At 34.3% G+C, this 23,626-nt stretch overlaps 1 protein-coding gene across 1 annotated transcript in view; it reads left to right on the top strand.

Annotated features, from left to right (window-relative positions):
* The first annotated feature begins 4,491 nt into the window (after positions 1 to 4,491).
* Positions 4,492 to 23,626, top strand: part of LOC142239700 (matrix metalloproteinase-2-like) — a 219,287-nt gene continuing 200,152 nt past the window's right edge. Inside the window, exon 1 of the mRNA XM_075311483.1 lies at positions 4,492 to 5,848. Within this exon, the coding sequence (XP_075167598.1) occupies positions 5,645 to 5,848 (204 nt within the window). The 5' untranslated portion in view covers positions 4,492 to 5,644. The remainder of the gene's footprint in view (positions 5,849 to 23,626) is intronic.

The raw sequence follows: 23,626 nt of genomic DNA, 5'->3' as shown, positions 1-23,626 counted from the left end.
AAAGACATTTGTAGCGACATATAAAGCTCAAAGTCTACACTCAAAAAAATGGGCTCTAATGACAATTGAACTTTATTTTAGTTCATAAATATTAATTGATTTTAGTTAAATTTTGTCCAATGTGAGGTAATGTTTCTTATTTGATTATTTTTTTGGTAATTTTAATGACGTGAACTAGTGTACTACTGATAATAAAATAGTTCATATTTTCCTAAAATGGGAAAAGTTTGGTTAAATTGAATTCATAAGTCTCGCCAATGAGTACATTTTACTAAAATTGTACCTGTATTGAACTTCGTACAGCGCTAAAGATATTTAATTTCAAAATATGTAATTTTCTTAAATAACAGAAACAATTTTATTGTTTAAAAAAAAATTCCTAAATTTGAGAAAGTTAGTTAAAATTTTCTAAAATAAACTTATATTTTCTTTCATGGTAGGTTCACTTTCTCTTTGGCATAAAAAAAACTATTAATGTATAAACACATAAACGGTTTCTAAATTATAATAGATACTTCAAAATGAACAAGTATATACGGCCGTAAGTTCGGCCAGGCCGAATCTTATGCACCATCCACCATGGATTCCATAGAAACTTGTATTAAAGACTGTCATCCACAATCGAATTACTTGGGTTGCGGTAACACTTGCCGATGGCAAGGAATCTTAAAACTTCTTAACACTGTCTTCTCAATTGTAAGTTAGTCCATATTTATATTAAACAAAAAAGGCCGATTAAATACGTATATAATCAAATTGACAAAATTTTCTATAGAAATAAAATTTTGAACATTTTTTTATAAAAATAAAAAATTTTGACAAAACTTTCTATAGCAATAAAATTTTTACAAAATTCTCTATAGAAATAAAATCTTGACAAAATTTTGTATTGTTATAAAATTATGACAAAATTTTCTATAGTAATAAAATTTTGACAAAATTTTGGTATGGTTGTTAGTGGCCATATAAAGGGTGATACGGTCAAAATTTGGTCAAGAGAAAACGCGTGTAAATCGGTGAAATCGTTTATTTAAAAAATCAAATTAAATTTCTTTTTCAAGTTCAATTAGTATAAAATTCAGGAAAAATATTCAGTTAGGCTTTCGCTTTTCCAAATCCGAATTGCTGGGCCTCAAGCTTGACACCTGCCATCAGATTTTGTACAGCCACCTTGTCCACCTTCTTCGCCGCAGAAAGCCAGTTTGCCTTGAACTGCTGCTCGTCCTTTGCAGTTTTTTTGGTCTTCTTTAGGTTCCGCTTGACAATAGCCCAGTATTTCTCAATTGGGCGGAGCTCTGGCGTGTTGGGAGGGTTCTTGTCCTTGGGAACCACCTGCACGTTGTTGGCGGCGTACCACTCCATGGCCTTTTTACCGTAATGGTAAGATGCCAAATCCGGCCAAACAGTACGGAACAACCGTGTTTCTTCAGGAAAGGCAGCAGACGTTTATTCAAACACTCTTTCACGTAAATTTCTTGGTTGACAGTCCCGGAAGCTATGAAAATGCTGCAGGTACAGATGGCTTGCCAAACCAGATATTTCTTTGCGAACTTTGACAGCTTTATGTGCTTGAAAATATCTGCTACCTTTCCCCTTCCTTTTGCCGTATAAAACTCCTGTCCCGGAAGCTGCTTGTAGTCGGCTTTGACGTAGGTTTCGTTGTCCATTACCACACAGTCAAACTTTGTCAGCATCGTCGTGTACAGCCTCCGGGATCGCGCTTTGGCCGTCGTATTTTGTTTATCATCGCGATTTGGAGTCACTACCTTCTTGTAAGTCGATAGTCCGGCTCGTTTTTTGGCTCGATGCACGGTTGTAGACGATACACCCAGCTTATTTGCGGCATCTCGGAGAGAGAGGTTAGGGTTTCGCTTGAAACTACCGGCAACTCTTTTTGTCGTCTCAGCGGCTTCCGGTTTTCGATGTCCCCCCGATCCCGACTTCCTGGCTGTCGACAAACGTTCCCCAAACACTTTAATTTACGGTTGTAACGGTTGATTTGGCAACTTTTAGCGATTTTGCCAGCTTTGCGTGCGAGTAGTTCGGATTTTCGCGATGCGCGAGCAAAATTTTGATACGCTGCTCTTCTTGCTTGGACGGCATTTTGACAACTGAAGAGTGAATTCCAAAATCAAAATAGGAGCAACATTCTACACACACACACACACCTTCAAAATGAGGGGTGTTCAAATTGAAAGAAATACGTCAAGTTTATATTGACCAAATTTTGATCGTATCACCCTTTACTAGCGCAATGTACCAAATTTCACCACGTACCAAATTTCAACCGGATCGGATAAATTTTGCTCCTCCAAGAGATCCGGAGGTCAAATCTGGGGATCGGTTTAAATGGGGGTTATATATAATTAAGACCGGTATGGTTATATATAATTAAGACCGGTACCAAATTTCTACCGGATCGGGTGAATTTTGCTCTTCCAAGGGGCTCCGGAGGTCAAATCTGGGTATCGGTTTATATGGCGGCTACATATGGTTGTTAGAGTCCATATACTAACACCACGTACCACATTTAAACCGAATCGGATGAATTTTGTCAGCCATGAGGGTCCGGAGGTCAAATCTGGGGATCGGTTTATAAGGGGGCTATATATAATTATTGACCGATGTTGACCTATTTTTGCATGGTTGTTAGAGACCATATCCCAGCAAAAAATACTTCAGCAGTAAGAGTTTAGTTGCGTTTTTTGGTATATAATAAAGAAGGCAGTGCATCCACACTGCATGCATCGGTGGCAATAACGTAAACGAGTAATCAAACCAGTTTATGATCATTCGTTTACGTTATTGCAACCAATTCATACAGTATAGATGCATGAAAGGTAGTGCTGTTTTCCTTCACGCCAACAATGCTATACTCAAGATTATATATCACTTCTGAGCAATATTTCTATTAAAATGAGCAGTTATATCAGCGCTATGTAGAAGCTGCTCTAAATCGGGACATCGCCCACAAAAATCAGCGCTGATTCGGTTGTTTTGTAAGCAGTTGGTACTGCCTCTCTCTCTTACAATCCTGCTGAAATAGTGCTCCATTGTTTGCTAGGATACTAACACCATGTACCAAATTTCAGCCGGATCGGATGAAATTTGCTTCTCTTAGAAGCTCAGCAAACCAAATCTGGTGATCGGTTTATATGGGGGCTATATATAATTATAGACCGATATTTTTGCATGGTTGTTAAAGACCATATACTAACACCATGTACCAAATTTCAAACGGATCGGAAGAATTTTGCTCCTTCAAGAGGCTCCGCAAGCCAAATCTGAGCGTCGGTTTATATGGGGGCTATACGTAAAAATGGTCCGATGGTCCCATTTGCAATACCGACCTACATCAATAACAACTACTTGTACCAAGTTTCAAGTCGATAGCTTGTCTCGTTCGGAAGTTAGTGTGATTTCAACAGACGGACGGACGGACGGACGGACATGCTTAGATCGACTCAGAATTTCACCACGACCCAGAATATATATAATCGTACTGTATGGGGTCTTAGAGCAATATTTCGGTGTGTTCCAAACGGAATGACAAAGTTAATATACATCTTATCCTATGGTGGAGGGTATAAAAAATTCCTTGTTGGCAAGCGTTTTACCTCAAAAGAAGATGCAATTACAGTTGTAAACAACTATTTTGAAGACCCTTAATATACCTCCCATCCTATGGTGGAGGGTATAGCAATTTGTCCTTCATTAAAAACAAAACTTTAAACCAAAATAAATTGTGTGTCCTACAATGTTAGTTGCATAATCTTTCGTGTTAGGTTAATTTTTTTGTCAGTGTAATAAGCATGCAAAATTGGTCATATCGATTCAAAATTGTACACATAAAACAATAATTCTTTCATCCGAAACGAAATTTTAGACCAACGAAGTTTTCTTGTCTTGTTAAAGTTGTCTGTCTAAAGGAAAATAAATCTTTCTATATTGTACCCGTTGCCACATTTGTCCCCAACAACTTTGTTGGATCTGAAATAACCAATTTTCACAAAAACAAAACTTCCTTGATCTGAAATGTCGTTTTCGAGAAAAAAATATAATTTGCGTGTATATAGATTAATCTATATAAATAGATCGAGAACTAAAGTGGCAACTTTTACCAACGAATTCATGATCACTATCAGTCTATCAAATTCGTGATTTTTCCCATCCATACTGTTAGCAACACTGTCACCCAGTTAGTTGGGCGATCAGTTTTGTTTACAAATGCATTTAGCCAGTTCATTGATCGTGGGTGTGAGCGTACAGCAAAGACCTCAACAAATATCAGCTGTTTCTTTGTGTGAGAGTGAGAACCTCACTCAGAGACCTGAATTTTTCTCCTCTCATGTTTGAATGAAGCAAGACACATTCGTAAAGTGTGCGTTTACGAATGACTCTCACAGTTTAGCGTTCCAGTAGAAACAAAATGTGTGCTACTTCAACTAAGCCCATAACCATAGCCAATTCAGTAATCAAACAAACGCGAGCGAAGTGGTTGGCCGCCGGTCGAAGCGAGAGTATACAACGACGTCAACAAAACGACGACGTTCATTGTATTTCATTGTGCCCCCATAATCAAAACAAAACCGAAAGAAAAACTAACAACAACAAATAAGATATTGTATGGATTTCGTTTTTCTAATTTTTCTTGGACTTGGAAAAACAAAATTACTATACTTAAATACGATTGAAAACCCCTTATTTACATGAAAGTGACTAACTTAACAAGATAAAGAGAATTATAGGTCCATAGTTTTACACTTGAGTAAAACCCTCTAGCAACAAACGGAAATACCCACGGTGCGTGCGAGTCAAAAATTTAATTCTATAGCGTGTGTGCGTGTGTATGTGAGTTTTTCCCCAAAAGAGGGTGTGTTGTTTTTTTTTATTAATTTGCCATACGAAAGTCACTTAATCATTCATGGAAATGGAAATTAATTAAAATTTAAGAAAACTACCTACTAAAGAAAAATTCAAAATATCCACAACAAAGTCACAGCACTACGAAAGCATAAAAGAAAATAATTACAAGAAGAAGAAGATAAATAACGTGGCTCCCTTAGTGGCAAAAGCCTTTGTATGAGTGATAGCTAGAATAGCCAGAGCCCTCTAATGCTGTGATAGTTTCCTTGGTTGCTTGTTAAGGCGCATGTGCGCTACTGTCAAAATCGAAGATAAAAAGTACCGCTGCATAAGTAAAGTCGCCAAAAGAGAGTGCATTTGCAAAACAAATCCCAAACATCATCATCTCAGGGTTTGTGTTCGTTTGTGCGTGTGTGAATGTGTGTGCGTATGTGAATTTCCTATTCAAAGTTCAAATTGAGGCCTAGTAATTCCGTTTATCTCAAAAGCATAATAATTTCGCTTTGAATATCAATTAAATAAATATTAATCATAAATGCAAATATTAAAAATTGTTTTATAGAAAAAGAAAATAAGCAAAAAAAAAGTGCATGTAGGAAATAAATTTCTTTGTTCCTCCATAATCGTAACAAAAAGTCTGCCGTTTTTTTTTTCAAACAAAGCAAAATCCTCGTTTTTCACAACGACCTCCGCTAAGTGTATTTCTCAAAAGTGTATAGTGGAAGTGTGCGTGTGTCATTCATTCGTTCTAAAAATATCCATAAAAAATAGAAATAAAATGAAAAATAATATGAATCCAATTCATTTGAATAGAAATTCAAAATTTCCACTCAAAATGTCTTTTACCTTGGGTTTTATGCTGCTGTCGCTGGCCTTACAGAGTGTTTTGGTTGAAACCAAACCCCTAACGGATTATTCAGCAAAACACCGTAAACATCATAAAAATGCCAATTTGGAATCAGCTGTTTCCGATGAAAACTTGGTAAGCAAAATATTCTTGTTCTACATGCATAAACATACATGCAAACATACACAAAAGAAATAGAGACAGTGGAACCCTCTGTTGTGTGAAGTTTAACTAAGTTTCCTGTGTAAAGAATTTTAGTAGCGCAGTGCTTACTTCACCAGCAAATTGAACAATATTTCCTACTGTTGAATATAGCGAAATTTTTTACTATTACTTTATACTTTTTTTTTTTAATTGTAGACTATTTTTAACTAATAATTTAAATTAGAATATTTACATTAAAATAATAAGTATATCTCCATAATTTTTCAGAAAACTTTGACACCCCAAAAAACAAAAATACCAGACAACAATGTTTTGAATAACATCTTGCAATTGGAGCTATATGTCCATATGCAAAACAATTTATTAACAGTTTAAAGTATTTAAAGCATGGTAAACGTAGGCTTGTAGTTTCTTTAACTTTTTTGTATACGAAGGAAAGTCTCTACAAAATACTAACCCAAGTCAAGAAGAAACTCTTAACTACTACATAAGACTGTATTTTACCTGAATTCAAATATGATAGTTTATGGGATTCAGAACTAAGTAGGAAGTGATGAAGCATAATGTTTAAGATCATAAAAATGACAGATTCGTGTATGAGTGTCCACTGGGATCTTATCAGATATGAGAGGGTTAAAATTTAAAGCAGGTCTACTGTAATAACAATCTATGCAATTATATTAAATTGAATTAAGTTAAACTAAATTGATTATTAAAACATAAAAAATATATTATAATATGGATGAATTTGTATTTGACTCTTAATTATGGATCAAATATATAATTATGAGCCTGCATGGAGTAATTATTTGTAAATTGTAAGGGATGTGCTGTATGACAACACGTGGAGCATTTTAACCGTATCGGATGAAAATTGCGACACATGAGGCTTATGGAACTATATGTATATGGTAATTTTATGTTAATTGCCACCGATACAGACACAGTTTTGTGTGATTGTTAAAGGAGGCCCAAAAATCAAAACTGGGAATTTTGTTTGTCTAAAATTTCATTCTGAAATCCGGAGGTAATTATTTTTTGCTTTGTGTGCAGGGCCTATACAAAAATTTTGAGCACTACTCAGAGATGGTACACTGTTAGAAAAATATGTTTTTCATATGTTCCGATATAAACAAAATGTGCTTCGGGCACAATTTTTAAACACAATATATTTAAGTGCCAACATGTAATGTTCCTAAACTAACACTAAATGTTTGGGACACATATGTTAATATGTTAAAATATATTATGTTTGGGGCATGAATGTTTCATAAAAATAATATGTGTGAATGTAAACATATATAAATTTACAAATTTCGAGTAAACATATATATGTTTACAATTTCTGTAAAACGGTTGTATGTTGTTTCGGAAAACTGCTTTATGAGGAGGCCAAAAATTTGATATGCTTAAGTCTAAATATTATTTAATTTGAATATTAGAATGAGTATTCGGAGTAAAGAGAATATACATTCGGAACCAAGAGCATAGAGATTTGAAAAAAAACCTCATGTGTTTTCGCCTTGAGAGGAGAATTTTATGTATGTGTGGACAAGTGTTTTGTTTATCATTTTGGCATTATGGACACACATTTTTAACCGCCTTAAAGGTAAAAATGAAATTAAGTACAAAACACGATAAGTTTTAAAGGCATTTAAAATGGTGTTAAATACTAGTAAAAAACGGTTAACTCCTAAATACATTATAAAATTATTTATGTATGTTTATACTCTTCTTTTGTTTTTGATTTTCTTCCAAAATTTCAAACTTTTATACCAAAAACAGTTTTTTGTTATAAAATTGTTATTTTTGCAAAAAAAAATAATAATATTTTATTCAAAAGCCATTTCGTTTATATCGAGCACTGTGTAAATCTTTAATAACCCACATTTCGAAGTTGCATTATAAAAATTTTATATAGTATAAATGTCTAAATTACAAATAAAAAAAAATGGTTCGGTTGGAGCAGGAATTGAACCCACGACCCTTTGCATGCAAGGCAGACATGCTAACCACTGCTCCACGTGGCCAACAAATGTATGTTTCTTTTAAATAATGTTATTTTTGCATGGGCTCTTGGGCGCTGCAATCTATGCTATATAAATGTAACTTATAACGATAATTGTCTACTGGTGACTATAACTGCTACGTAGCCCAGTGGATAGTGTGTTGGCTTACAAACTGTATGGTTCTCGGTTCGATTCTCCGTCCAGGCGAAAGGTAAAATTTAAAAAAATTATAAAATTGAATCATTTCTTCAACATTATTTGTATTACAGAAAAAGGTACCAAGAACTAAAAATTTCGTGGAAGTGAAAATTATGTTAGGGAATGAGCACAGTCTTCTTTGGGGGAAAATTCTTCCAACCATATAATATTTTTGGGCTCAAAATGCTTCCAAACATATAATATGTTCACATAAAACAAACATATTAATGTTTCGGAATTTTCCAATAATATATGCGCTTCCTGCAAAATATGTTTGGAACATATGTTAGAGAAGCGATTTTTTTTGAGGGTGTACGAGCTGCAATTTGTTCGGTGTTCTACTGTCAAAAAGTTGTAAACGTCGAAAACATCAAAAACCTGGATAAAATGAAGGAAACGTAGTAATATTATACTACGTTATGAATGACACAATGCTTGAAACTGTTGAATGCTTTAAAGACCTTGGAATACTTTTGGATCACAGGCTAAATTTTTTTAAATTATTTATTATTGTAAAACTAGTATATCAAGATTTGATATCTTATAAATTACAGTACTAGCTGATATTTGGTAATACAAAAGATTTGAAATCACTATTAGAATTATACTTAGTTTTAATATAGATTTTATATAAATTTTAGATAGATTTTATATAATCAAAAGTAACAAAAAAAGCCAATGATCAACAGAACTAATGTAGGTGTTGAAATAGCTTCTTTTTAAAATGATTAGCATTACTTAAGCATTGTATGGTTCGAGGGAGGGAGTTCCAGAGACGGGTACTGAATATAAAGAATTGTTTCTCGGACGTCTGGTAGTTTATTCTGGGTTGCATAAGTATTCTTCCTCTATTTGACCTTGCAAATCTGATATGTTCGTATAGATACTGCGGCTGACGAGTGTATATGATTTTATGAAGTTGTAGTAAACATCTTTAGATCTCACATTTCTATGACTGTGAATAAGGCATATGGATCACTTGGATTTGTCAAGCGCTGGAGTAAGGAATTTTTCTGACCCATTTGTTACAAGGAATTTATATACTTCACTTGTGCGTTCTATCCTGGAATATGTATCTGTAATTTGGGGCCTACAGTACAAAATTCATTGCAATCGTATTGAATCTTTACAAAAGCAATTTTTACTGTTTTGTTTACGTCGGAATAACTGGGCACCTCAAACCTTGCCATCTTACAAAGAAAGACTATCACTTGTTATATTACCAACACTGAAAAGTAGACGTACCATGCTGAATATCTGTTTTACGGTTGATTTAATTAACGGAATATTTAAATGTAATTTCCTTCTTAACAGTACCGTTAAGACCTATCAGCAACTTTTAACTGCTTCACATAGAATACTTCCGCACAAACTTTGAAAACAACGATCCGCTTCGCAGATTTTGTTATGAATTCAATAAATACTACACCGAAAAAAAGTAAACTGTTTTATAGGAAAAATAAACTAACTCGTACGAAAATTGAACTAAATTTTGCTACACATTTTGAGATTTCCCCAAAGCGTTGTTAAAGCCACGAAAATTTAATGCCCTGTTGTAGTTTTTAACTACAGTTCACGAAATTACACCCTCTAATAGAAGAAAATATTACCTAAAAGTTAAGAAGAAAGTTATTGGCGCCAAATAATGACCATTTTAACCATACAGAAGTTCATTTTTACTATTTTTGGGAATCGTACGAAAATCTTCTTTTGCTTTAGTTTATATTGAACTTATGTGTACGGTCATCGAATTTTATACTAACGTTTAGTTCATAAAATATTTGAAACAAACTTAGAAAAACGAAAATTTCATTGGGCTGTGGAAAATATCGCAAAAAGTAATAAAATTTAACTACTAACAAATAATTATTTTACAATAAAAATAAGTTTAATTTAGCGTTAGTTAAACAACGAAAATTTTTTTCTGTGTATAAATATCTCGATTTGTCAGAAGAGAAATATAATATAAATAAAAGGATAAAATTATTATTAAATACTTAAGATATTAACAAACAGTATGTATATATTGTAATATATTAGTGTTAGTCTGTAAGGTTTACTCCATAGATGAAAAAAAAACGTCGGCCTATCTGGCCGACCCTCAGATCGGACTTACGACGCCTCTTGGAAGAGCAAATTTCATCCGTTAATGTCAGTTCTTTTTTTATATATATCACCCATATATAAACCAATCTCCTAATTTGACTTCCTCAACCTATACGAGGAGCAAATCTCATTTGATGCGGCTGAAATTTGGTACGTGTTGTCAGTATAAGGCTTCTTGCTTTGGCACGCAATCCAAACTTTCGACCGTATATACATACTGGTTTAATTCATTTCATTTTAAATATTTTCCTTGTACTCGAATATACTAAAATGCATTTTTAAAAACTTGTTTACAACAAACGAAAAATGTTAAATTTTGCGACGATTTTCCTACTGTACGTCTCTAGGGAATTGACATTTCCCATAAACCTCGACCCCGAGTTATAAAATTAAAGTCACTACAGCCCATTTGCTGGACGATAGGAAAGTAAATTACGTTATTGGCCATATGCGCCCAAAAGTACACCAAAGTTTGAAATTGGTTGCTATTACGATACGGCTCTAGAATTTACATTTGAATTGATATATACCAGAGAATGTGTAGGTGAGTTTCTTCAGGACACCACAAATATCTTGTCCACGTATCCAAGCACACCCTCACAAAAAATCGCTTCTGTAACATATACTCCCAAACATATTTTGCTTCAAGCATATAATTTTTGGGTATTGCCCAAACATTTATATGTTTGATCTCTACCAATATATAATATGTTTGAAAGCATATTGGTCTAAACAATATATGTTTGGGTAGTCTAAGCTCCAAACATTTTGTATTTTTGCATCCAAATTCAATAATGTTGTCTTCCAAAAAACAATATGTTATTATGTGAACATATAATATGTTTGGAAGCATTTTGCACCCAAAAATATTATATGCTTAAAAAAAAATTCTCCCAAACAATATTGTGCTCAAAATTTTATTTATTTATTTATATATTTACAATCATAATGAATTATGAAAATAAACAATATAGGTGCTAACAACATAGGTTTTCGACCTGAATGCTCAAAATTTTGTTTCTGCCCAATTGTATATTCCCCGACATCTTTCTCACTTCCACGAAATTTTTTAGTTCTTAGCACCTTTTTCTGTAATTCAAACATTGTAGAAGAAATTTTTCAATTTTATGATTTTTTTTATTTTAATTTTACCTTTTTTTATTTTAATTTTACCTTTTACCTTGGACGGGGATTCGAACAGCGGACCACACAGTTTGTAAGGATCAAAGAAGTAGCTGATCAATTGCCCAAGGAAAAATAAAATGTTAATTTTGTAATAACAAGCAACAACCACCAACTTAATTCAATATCGCTCCCTGTTAAATAGCGCTCCAAGCTACTAAACACATATATCTTTATAGGCTATTTCTAAATTAATATATGTTTGCATCCAAGCATATTATATTTACAAACATTTTATGTCCCAAACATAATATGTTCTAACATATTAACATATATGTCCCAAACATGTTATGCTAGTTTATGAACATTATATGCTTGCACTCAAAAATATTGTGTTTAAAAATTTGTCTTCCAAACATATAATGCTTATAGCCAAACATATGAAAAACAGTCTTTTTCATCCGTGCACATCGGAGACTTAGCCCTTTGTGTCCTTACGTAGGTTTGATAATCGGACCCTCAATAAATAAAATTGGGAGATCGAAAATTTTCTTCTAACTTTAGACGGATATCGCTAGATCGTCTTTATGGATATATTTGTATAATTTTTATATGTGAAATTAAAAAAATATAAAAATGGAGAAGTTTATCCCCTCTAGGATGACACTCCAGAAAACATATAACATATGCCCATCATGGAAACTTATACATTGCAAACCACCATTTTGATATCGAAATCGATGTTTCGATATACGAATGTTTTTCTTTATTGGATTGCAGAGTTACCGAATTTGACTCCAAGATGCATATGCTCTTGTATATCGTATCTATTGATTTAGATTCACTGTTTTCCAAAATTCAACCCAAGCTCTCATGATATTAATCAACATCATTTGGCGCCTATTTAACAAGCACGATTAACACTACTTTCTGTTAACAAATGCTGTCAGAGTTGTTTTCGATAAATCGAAAAATATTTATAATGCAATATGTCAAGAGGAATACGGATACAAAATGCCAACATTTGATTCGAATTAAATTTTTTACTCTTCTAGAAGATTGTAACTTACTAAGCATATGTAAAGTAATTCTTGATCCACTGTACGTAGTTGTTGGTCCCATAAAAAATAGAAAACACTCCCGGAAAAGAATGCCTCACGGACACGCCCGCTTCCTAATTTCGTAAAAACGAAACTACTCGTCGATTTGACTAAGATTTCGACACTAACTGATGCTAAAAGTAACTAATATTTATTGCAAAACAATATTTTATAAGAATTTTTCCCCAGGCCAACGAATTTTTCTTTCTTCCAAGGATCTCTCAAAACATTTATCAACTAAATGCCAGTAAAATTCTAATGAGATACAAATAAGTTCAATGCTAAATAAAGCAGAAGAAGTTTTTTGTACACTTCTCAAAAATATTAAAAATTATAAATGAACTACAGCTTGGTTAAAATCACACAAAAAAACATTTTTTGCCTTCAACCACGAAATTAATTGATCCGATTAATTTTTAATTGAAATGTCTTCAATCACAGAAATGGTAGTATCAATTAAACAATTAATTGAAAGTCAATTAAAAATGTGTTGAATCAAATAAATCTTTAATTGGATATTTTTCAAAACTCAATTAAGACTTTAATTGGAAAAAATTTTGTTAAATTTTGTTGCAGTGATGGTAATGATCTGACCCTTAAGAGTTTTTCTTAATGTTTTGGTTTATTTTTGTTTTTCGAAATTAATGCATTTCGTAAATGTTAGTTAAAAATCTAAACATGTCAAAATTTAAATATTATCACATTAAAATATTGAGGGGCTAGTATGAATATTAATCTACATCACCACATTGTCCCTTTTTGTCTTAAATCGCTTCGATTGATATCACATAAGGACCCACTGTTCTCATCCACTTGCAACATAAATGCTTTATCATTCATATTCCTTGCACCACTCCTTAAAGCCACACGCACGCTATTATTGTATATACTCTCGTACACATGTTATCCATATGCATGGATAAATGGATGGATGGCTGGCTGGCTGGCTATTTCTACCAGTCTTACCCCTATGACCCTTCGTTTAATGTGTGACAAAATTATATCCAGTTCCTTTGTGTAGTCAGTTGAAAAAGAAAACTAACAAAAACAACAACAACGACGACCAACAAACAAAATTTAATGTCGGCATCATTGTTGGTTTTGTTGCGGGTTTATTGAACTACCAGCAACTTTCCGGATGAACATGGAGTAGTGTGGAAAGAATGTCCTCAGCCGGCATGTCATAATCGTCATTGACTTCATCATTCGCAGAGGCTAGCTGCTAACACACAGTCATCCGCAGCAGCAGCCAAATGTTCTATGAAAGGAATTTCTTTACTATTGCTCTTTGTCTCCGTACGGCGAACTCTCTGTCTCTCACCACTCTCTTTTTAGTCGGTTGCTAAAGTATTTGGCGCCGGTCTGTCGCTCTGTTAGCCGGCTATTTTGTTTTGCTCATTTTCAGTTTCATTTTCAACGGTCTGGTTGTTGTTGTTTTTTTCCTTTCAATCCAGACATATAATTTTCCTGTGATATGGATTTTTCTTCTCTCTTTTTGTTTTCCCATTCGCATTGTTTACGAGGAGTTTACATGTTTGCTCAATTCCAGGGATTTGTTTACTGCTTGGTATCCTTTTTCGGGTCTATAAGAGGGCAACAAGGAATAAATTGAGTGAAACTTCAAAATTGTTGACTGTAACTCAATTGAGTGTTTGGCCCACTCATATCTACTCAACCGGGGTCTACTCCTTCATCGGAGGTCCTTTGAGAAGAATAAAGCAGATTAACTTTCCTTTTATTTGCAAGTGCCTTACAACATTGGTATCTTAGTGCCTTGCGATGAGACCTTACTCAACGTATCCATAGTTATTTACAATGGAAGGCAATTTACACTGTGTCTTAAGTAATTATCGAGGTAAGAAATTGGTAGGCTTTTATTCTTTTGACTATTAATCCCTTTGATACACTGACCTACACAGAAAAAAAAACCTATCACCAATAGCCGGACGGACGGACGGACATCGCTAGATCGACTCAGAATTTCACCACGACCCCCAATATATACTTTATATTTCGATGTGTTACAAACGGAATGACGAAGTTAGGGCGCACAGTGGTTCGAAATCGTTTTTTTGGAAATATTTCTGCAACTTTTGAACGGATAAAGATATCGACATAACGATTAACAGCTAAAACAAAATTTCATATCCAACTTTCAACGCCTACAGGTCAGTCCAACTAGGGACCCACAAATTTGGAAACTTAGAGGAAAACATCTCAGCTTTCATACAAAAAAAAAATTGTGTTGATATCTCTATCCGTCCAAAAGTTGCAGAATTATTTCCACAAAAAAGAAGAGATTTGAAACCAATGTGTGGCGGAGGGTATAAAAACATCTATTTTTTTTTCAACAATTTTTTTTTATAACTATTTTTACACTTTTCTATTATAATTATTTATTTTATTTTATATTTTATTTTACACTTTTCTATTATAAAATTAGCAATTTAACCCTAGAAAGTCATCCTTATGTTTTGTACACTAAAGTCATCCTTCGTCATTTGACTACGGCTTATTTCAAGGCGAATTAAATTGCATTATGAGCAAAAATAAAAACCAAACTGTAGTTAATTTTTTTATTCAGATCCTTTTTAATTAATATAAAACAAAAAATAATAAAACCTTTGAATTAGAATAACTTAAAACAAGTATATAAAGCAGTAAATTCGGCCGGGCCGAATTTTAAATACCCACCACCATGAATCAAATATGATAGTTTACTTTGAAAACTCTTCGTCGTAGTGGGTTACAAATCTTCTCCTAAGGCAGTCAGCTCCCGAAGACAAACTTTAAAGATTCTACCTATGAAGACCAGATAAGATTCTAGATTTATGAGAACCAATTTTGTTTGAGTTTTAGAGAAATTATAAACATATCGTGTATATGATTAAATTACGCCTTGATTTGAAATCTTAAATTTGTAGATTTTTTCCGCCATTATTTAAATAAATACGATGATTAAAATCTGGAAATTTTACTTTCAGTTTGAAGCAATTTTCATGATCAGTGCGCCTGCTATTTTAGAGAATTTTAGAGTTGAATAAACGAAAATACTTTATAAGAAAAGGAAATTTCGTTTGTCTAAAATTTCATTATAGATTACAGATTTCCAGCAAATCGGATAAAAACTACAGATTCTAAAAGCCCAAGAAATAAAGCCGGGAGATCGGTGTATATGGGGGCTATACCAAAACATGGACCGATAGGTACCATTTGCTACTCACATATTTGTGAACTTAAAATACCTCCAGAATTTCAAACAAATCGCCTAGAAAACATAGTCTCTAGACGCCCAAGAAGTAAAAATCGAGAGATCAGTCTATATGGGGGTTATACCAAAAAATGGACCGATATACCTCAATTTCGGCACACTTATTTGTGGTCTGAAAATACCTCCAGATTTCGAATTTCAGGCAAATCGGGTAATAAATACATTTTATAGAAGCTCAAGAATTTCAGGCAAAGCGGATGGTAAATATAGTTTCTAGAAGCCCAAGAAGCAAAATCGGGAGATCGGTCTATATGGAGGCTATACCAGAAAATGGACCGATGGGCCCCATTTTCGGCACACCTTTTTATGGTCCCAAAAGAACTCTAGATTTTCAATTTCAGGAAAATCGGATAGAAAATATAGTTTCTAGAAGCCCAAGAAGCAAAATCGGGAGATCAGTCTCTATGGGGCCTATATCAAAACATGGACCGATGAGCACCATTTTCGGCACACCTTTTTATGATCCTCAAATACCTCTAGATTTCCAATTTCAGGCAAATGGTATTGTAAATATGGTTTCTAGAAGCCCTAGAAGCAAAATCGGGATATCGGTCTATAGGGGGGCTATACCAAAACATGGACCGATGGGCACCATTTTCGGCACACCTTTTTACGGTCCTCAAATACCTCTATATTTCCAATTTCAGGCAAAGTGGATAAAAACTACGGTTTTTATAGGCCCAAGACTCCAAATCGGGAAGTTGGTTTATATGGGGGCTATATCAAAACATGGACCGATACTGACCATTTGCGACTCACCTCTTTATGGTCCCAAAATACCTCTAGATTTTCAATTTCATACAAATCGGATAGAAAATACTGTTTCTAGACGCGCAAGAAGCAAAATCGGGAGATCGGTCTATATGGGGGCTATACCAAAACATGGACCGATACTGACCATTTTCGACACACCTCTTCATAGTCCCACAATACCTCCAGATTTCTAATTTGAGGTAAATCGGATGGTAAATATAGTTTCTAGGCGCCCAAGAAGCAAAATCGGGAGATCGGTCTATATGGGGGCTATATCAAACCATGGACCGATACTGACCATTTTCGACACACCTCCTTATGGTCCTAAAATACCTCTAGATTTTCAATTTCAGACAAATCGGATAGAAAATACGGTTTCTAGACGCCTAAGAAGCAAATTCGGGAGATCGGTCTATATGGGGGCTATACCAAAACATGGACCGATACGGACCATTTTCGACACACCTCTTTATGGTCCCAAAATACCTCTAGATTTCCAATTTCAGGCAAATCTGATAAAAACTACGGTTTTTATAGGCCCAAGACCCCAAATCGGGAGGTCGGTTTATATGGGGACTATATCAAAATTTGGACCGATATAGCCCATCTTTGAACTTGACCTGCCTGCAAACAAAAAACTAATCTGTGCCAAATTTGGGGACGATAGCGCCATTATTGAAGGCTGTAGCGTGATTACAACAGACAGACAGACAGACAGACGGACAGACGGACAGACGGACATGCTTATATCGTCTTAGAATTTCTCCCTGATCAAGAATATATATACTTTATATAGTCGGAAATCGATATTTCGATGTGTTACAAACGGAATGACAAACTTATTATACCCCCGTCACCATTTTATGGTGGTGGGTATAATAAAATTAAGCATCGTCATTTTGACGAAGGATGACTGTCTAGGGTTAAAAAACTTTTTCGTTCCGGGTTTGTTGGCACCGCCTCGCCAGAGACAAAATTTTTTATCAAATATTTTTTCAAAAGGTGATTTTTATACCCTCCACCATAGGATGGGGGTATATAACCTTTGTCATTCCGTTTGTAACACATCGAAATATTGCTCTAAGACCCCATAAAGTATATATATTCTGGGTCGTGGTGAAGTTCTGAGTCGATCTAAGCATGTCCGTCCGTCCGTCCGTCTGTTGAAATCACGCTAACTTCCGAACGAAACAAGCTATCAACTTGAAACTTGGCACAAGTAGTTGTTATTGATGTAGGTCGGATGGTATTGCAAATGGGCCCTATCGGTCCACTTTTACGTATAGCCCCCATATAAACGGACCCCCAAAATAGGCTTGCGATTGCTCTAAGAGAAGCAAATTTCATCCAATCCAGCTGATATTTGGTACATGGTGTTAGTATATGGTCTCTAATAACCATGCAAAAATTGGTCCATATCGGTCCACTTTTACGTATAGCCCTCATATAAACGTTATTTCTATAGAAAATTTTGTCAAAATTTTATTTCTGTAGAAAATTTTGTCAAAATTTTATTTCTATAGAACATTTTGTCAACATTTTATTTCTATAGAAAATTTTTTCCAAATTTTATTTCTATAGATTTTTTTTTCCAAATTTTACTTCTATAGAAAATATTGTCAACATTTTATTTTGTCAAATTTTTATTTCTATAGAAACTTTAAACTTAATTATATACGTATTTAATCGGCCTTTTTTAGTTTAATATATACCACGTATGGACTATATGGTATATATTACGGTGTTAGGAAGTTTTAAGATACCTTGCAAGTAATTCGATTGTGTATGGCAGTCTTCAGTAGAAGTTTCAACGCAATCCATGGTGGAGGGTACATAAGCTTCGGCCTGGCCGAACTTACGGCCGTATATACTTGTTTATGTTGTAAATCGTTTCTATTTTGTTATTTTCGTCATATATTTTTGAAGAAATGTGAGAAGGAAGAAATGGAGAAGGAAGTGAAAACAGCTAAAGGTACAGGTTCAAATCCCTATGGGGGTGAAATTTTTAATTTTATTTTTTTTTTGTTGATTTTCTATTTTTCACTTTAAACTGCCAAATAACATATTTTCTAAGATTGGTCCACAAGAACTTCATTGGAAGTGGAAAAATTCATGGAGGATCCTGCGATGATCTTAAAAAGAAATGATTGTGGAACAGCTTCCAATTTTGTATGCTGCGATGTCGTATGTTTTGTCAAAAACAATAGAAAAGGAAGATAGCAAAATATTGATATTTTTTGCCATATTAGCTTTCGTAATGTCGTTTAGTTAAACATTTCTAAAATTAATAAAAAAAAAAATTGTTAAGCTACTCTCGTAGTTTAGTCAGCGCATGGTTTTAAACTGAAATCAAAACAACACAAATTATTGAAGAACAAACCAACAATAAAAACAAGATGAATTATTCTAAATTATTTTTTTCAGCGTGGGTTCACTTTTTTTAACGTATAGAAAAATTGGCAAAATATTCTTTTTTTATGATTTATTCAAATTTGAACAAACATGTATGAACCTAACACAGTATGACTGCAACATTTGGTATGACGTTGGCTAATCTCCTATCTCCTCAATCCATTGTTTCGTATCTTTATAGCATTTTCGTCTAGCCAGTTGTCAAACAAATCTCATGTCCTGTCAATCGTTCCAACATTTTTCTAAATTATATCGATAATCTCCCATAATACTCTTTACACATTTCTTGACAATAAAAATTATTACACCAAGCTTCAATCATTCCAACATCTGTCCATTTCCTCGACCAAACGAAAGTGCTGTGTCGGTGGTGTTAGAATGGATAGGCAAAACAGCAAATGCAATGGTTTAGGAGTAGGTGCTGAGGGGAAGCACAAAAATAAATTTTAAATGAAAATGTTAACAATTGGAATTTTATTGCTTTATGTTTTACACAGTTTACGGTTTTGGTGTTGCTTGTTAATGACATGTCCCATCCTGGCAAAAAGTAAAATAATTCTCTTTTGCGAAAGCCCTGCTTCCTTGGCGGATGTTGCGGTGTTGAGCTGTGTTTTGTCTGTGTTTACATTGCCTAAGGATCATTGTGTGTGTGTGTGTGTTTGTGTTTTTTTCTTTTTAGCCAACAAAAATATTTTTTTTTTGGTTTGGTTTGAATTCCAGAGGTTTTTGTGTTATTTTCGCATTAAACGGAAATGACAATTTTATGGCTTGTTTTTTTTTTCATTCCATGACGAAGGATAGCAAGAAACCATAATACGATGACAGTCAATGCATTGCAAGGAAATGTGGTTGGCTATTAAGAAAAAATAAATATTTAGGGGGCCAAAATGTTTCGGGACCAACAGGAGGCTTTCTGTTTAGCCAAATAAGCTTCTAATGGCTGCACAACAAAGTCTTCTGCAATTGAATGAAGCGGGGTAGTACTTAAAGGCAATTACCTTTAAATTGCTTTTAGGGAATTGGACCTTCGAACAGATCTTCCCCTTGGTATTTTAAGGGGAATTAAATGGATTAATTTCTTCTAATGTCCGGTATTAAAATTCGAAATTTTTAAATGTTAAAATGACTCATCGTTTTCGTGACATCCATAGCTGTTTGGAAGACTATCCCTTTTTTTTGAGTTAATATGCCAACATTTGCTGCAAAGAAATTAGCTGACTCGACCATTTTCGTATTTAAATAATTATAATGTGAAACACGTTTTTAAATTATATTATTATTATAAAAAACAGAATTTCTCAGACTATGTTTGAGGAACCCTATACACTGCTAGCAAAAAATATCTCTAAATTACTTCTTTAAATTAACTTTAAGATTATTTTTCACTTTCAAATCTGCTTAAGTGATTTATTTTATTAGTTTTTCTTGTCGTTGAAAATTAAGTAGCTCTAGACTCTGGGTAGCAATACAGACCAATTGCGTGACTGTACATGAGCTTGAGCAAAACAAGAAGCAGCTTTGTGCAACGAGGCGAATCTATCGATTTGCTTAGGATGAATCTATCGATTTGCTTAGGTATGTTGTTATAGAAGGACACATACTAGGATTTTTTTTTTTCAATTGAAAGTTTTCATAATGTCTTCACGGACGAAAAAGACAGTTTTTCGTATGTTTGGGTGTAAAAATTATATGTTTGGAACTCAAATTTTTTAATACAATATTTTTAAATCCAAGCGTATAATGTTCATAAACTATCATAACATGTTTGGGACATAAAATGTTTATAAATATAATATACTTAGATGAAAACATATATTAATTTAGAAATAGCCTATAATAATATATGTGTTTAGAAAGAGAGTCCTAGAGAGTATGCTGCAACTAAAATAATCGAAGTAACCAATTGGCGCTTTAAAAATATATCCATACAAAGAAAATTTCATTAACAAATTTTACTACCAGTGTATGCCCTAAGGTGAAACATAATATGTTTGAACAATCCAACAATATTTTGTTTGGACCAATCCTGAAAACATATATGCTTGAAGCAAAATGTGTTTGGGGTATATGTTACAGGAGCGATTTTTTTTTGAGGGTGTATAGACACGTGTACCGCCTAAAAGTAGGTCAGACATTTTTTATAAACTGCGCTACTTTACAGAATATTTAATTTAAAGGAATGGTTTTCAATGAAATATACATAAAATTATTGTTCGGTTACAGAAGCGATTTTTTGGAGGGTGTTGAAATTTGCACGAATATGGAGGGTGATCCCTACATGAGAAACTGATAATTAGTTGCTAGACTTTCTTAAGTAAAAAACTTCACTTCCCAGCAAAAAATTTTGGAAGTCGTTCTCTTTAGAACCTTAATACACTTCCAAAAATGTCCTCCCAAAGATGTTCTTATTTTAACTACACAGGAAGTTCTTTTAATTAAATTTTTTATAACTCGTTTTTCCATATTTTTAATGGGAAATTGTAACTTTGTTTGCTTCAAATAGGTTAAAAACATAGTAAGAGTTACTAAATTTTATCGAAGAAAATGCTAAATCCATTAAAAAAATTTTCACATTTTTGAGGTAAATCGTTTCAGGCAAGTGTTAGAATGCATTAACAATCATAAAAAATTATAAAAATTATAAATTTGATTTATTTTGTTATTTGGCAAAATATCACACAAGTTTTTAATTCACATCCAAAACACTGAATCCGGATCACACCTTAAAATGTGATGCAGATTCTGTGCAACGGCTGTCAAAATGGCGCCAATTTAGCATCACTTCCGGATCCGAAAAGAACATTTTCACTACATTTTTGGCAACGCTTTTATACTGGGTTATTTATTTGACAGGAAATCTAGACTGTTTCTTGACAAACCAAAGTCCAAGGATTTGTATTCAGTACGTAATTAAAAAAACAAGTATAAACGGCCGTAAGTTCGGCCAGGCCGAATCTTATGTACCCTCCACCATGGATTGCGTAGAAACTTCTACGAAAGACTGTCATCCACAATCGAATTACTTGGGTTGTGGTATCTTAAATCGTTTTCTAAATTGTGAGTTAGTCCATACGTGGTATAAATTAGACAAAAAAAATGTGTAGGTAAGTCTTCAAATAATTACGGATCGATATGGACTTTTGCACGGTACGTAGGGAGCCAGAATTGACATATGGGGGTCGCTCATAAATGGGGGCTATATACAATTAGTGATATGGATCTGAGGGCTATATATAACTATAAACCGATATGGACCTAGCTAGGCATGGTTGTTAACGGCCATATACTAGCACAATGTACCAAATTTCAACTGACTCGGATGAAATTTGCTCCTCCAAGAGGCTCCAAAACCAAATCTCGGGATCGGTTTATATGGGGGCTATATGTGATTATGGACTGATATGGACCACATTTGGCATGGTTGTTAAATATCATATACTATACACGTACAAAATTTCAACCAGATCGTATAAATTTTGCTTCTCCAAAAGGCACCGGAGGTCAAATCTGGGGATCGGTTTATATGGGTGCTATATATAATTATGGACTGATATGAACCAATTCCAGCATGGTTGTTGGATACCATATACTAACATCACATACCAAATTTCAACCGAATCGGATGAATTTTGCTCTTCCAAGGGGCTCCGGAGGTCAAATCTGGGACAACCATGCAAAAATTGGTCCACATCGGTCCATAATTATATATAGCCCCCATATAAACCGATCCCCCGATTTGGCTTGCGAGGCCTCTAAGAGAAGCAAATTTCATCCGATCCGGCTGAAATTTGGTACATGGTGTCAGTATATGGTCTCTAACAACCATGCAAAAATTGGTCCACATCGGTCCATAATTATATATAGCCCCCATATAAACCGATCCCCCGATTTGGCTTGTGAGGCCTCTAAGAGAAGCAAATTTCATCCGATCCGGCTGAAATTTGGTACATGGTGTTAGTATATGGTCTCTAACAACCATGCAAAAATTGGTCCACATCGGTCCATAATTATATATAGCCCCCATATAAACCGATCCCCCGATTTGGCTTGCGAGGCCTCTAAGAGAAGCAAATTTCATCCGATCCGGCTGAAATTTGGTACGTGGTGTTAATATATGGCCTCAAACTCCCATGCAAAAATTGGTCGATATCGGTCCATAATTATATATGGGCCCCATATAAACCGATCCCCAGATTTGACCTCCAGAGCCCCTTGGAAGAGCAAAATTCTTCCCATTCGGTTGGAATTTGGTACGTGATGTTAGTATATGGTATCCAACAACCATGCAGGAATTGGTTCCTATCAGTCCATAATTATATATAGCTCCCATATAAACCGATCCCCAGATTTGGCTTGCGGAGCCTCTAAGAGAAGAAAATTTCATCCGATCTGGCTGAAATGTGGTACATAGTGTAAGTATGTGGCCTCAAACACCCATGCAAAAATTGGTCGAAATCGGTCCATAATTATATATAGCCCCCATATAAAACAATCCCCAGATTAGAACTCCGGAGCCCCTTGGAAGAGCAAAATCCATCCGATTCGGTTGAAATTTGGTACGTGATGTTAGTATATGGTATCCAACAACCATGTAGGAATTGGCTCATATCAGTTCATAATTATATATAGCCCCCATATAAACCGATCCCCAGATTTGACCTCCGGTGCCTTTTGGAGAAGCAAAATTCATCCGATCTGCTTGAAATTTGGTACGTGGTGGTAGTATATAATATTTAACAACCATGCCAAAAGTGGTCGAGATCAGTCCAGAATCGTA

The sequence above is a fragment of the Haematobia irritans genome, chromosome 5 (genome assembly GCF_050003625.1).
Source record: "Haematobia irritans isolate KBUSLIRL chromosome 5, ASM5000362v1, whole genome shotgun sequence".
Classification (NCBI taxonomy): domain Eukaryota; kingdom Metazoa; phylum Arthropoda; class Insecta; order Diptera; family Muscidae; genus Haematobia; species Haematobia irritans.
This window is presented reverse-complemented; position numbering and strand designations above follow the sequence as displayed.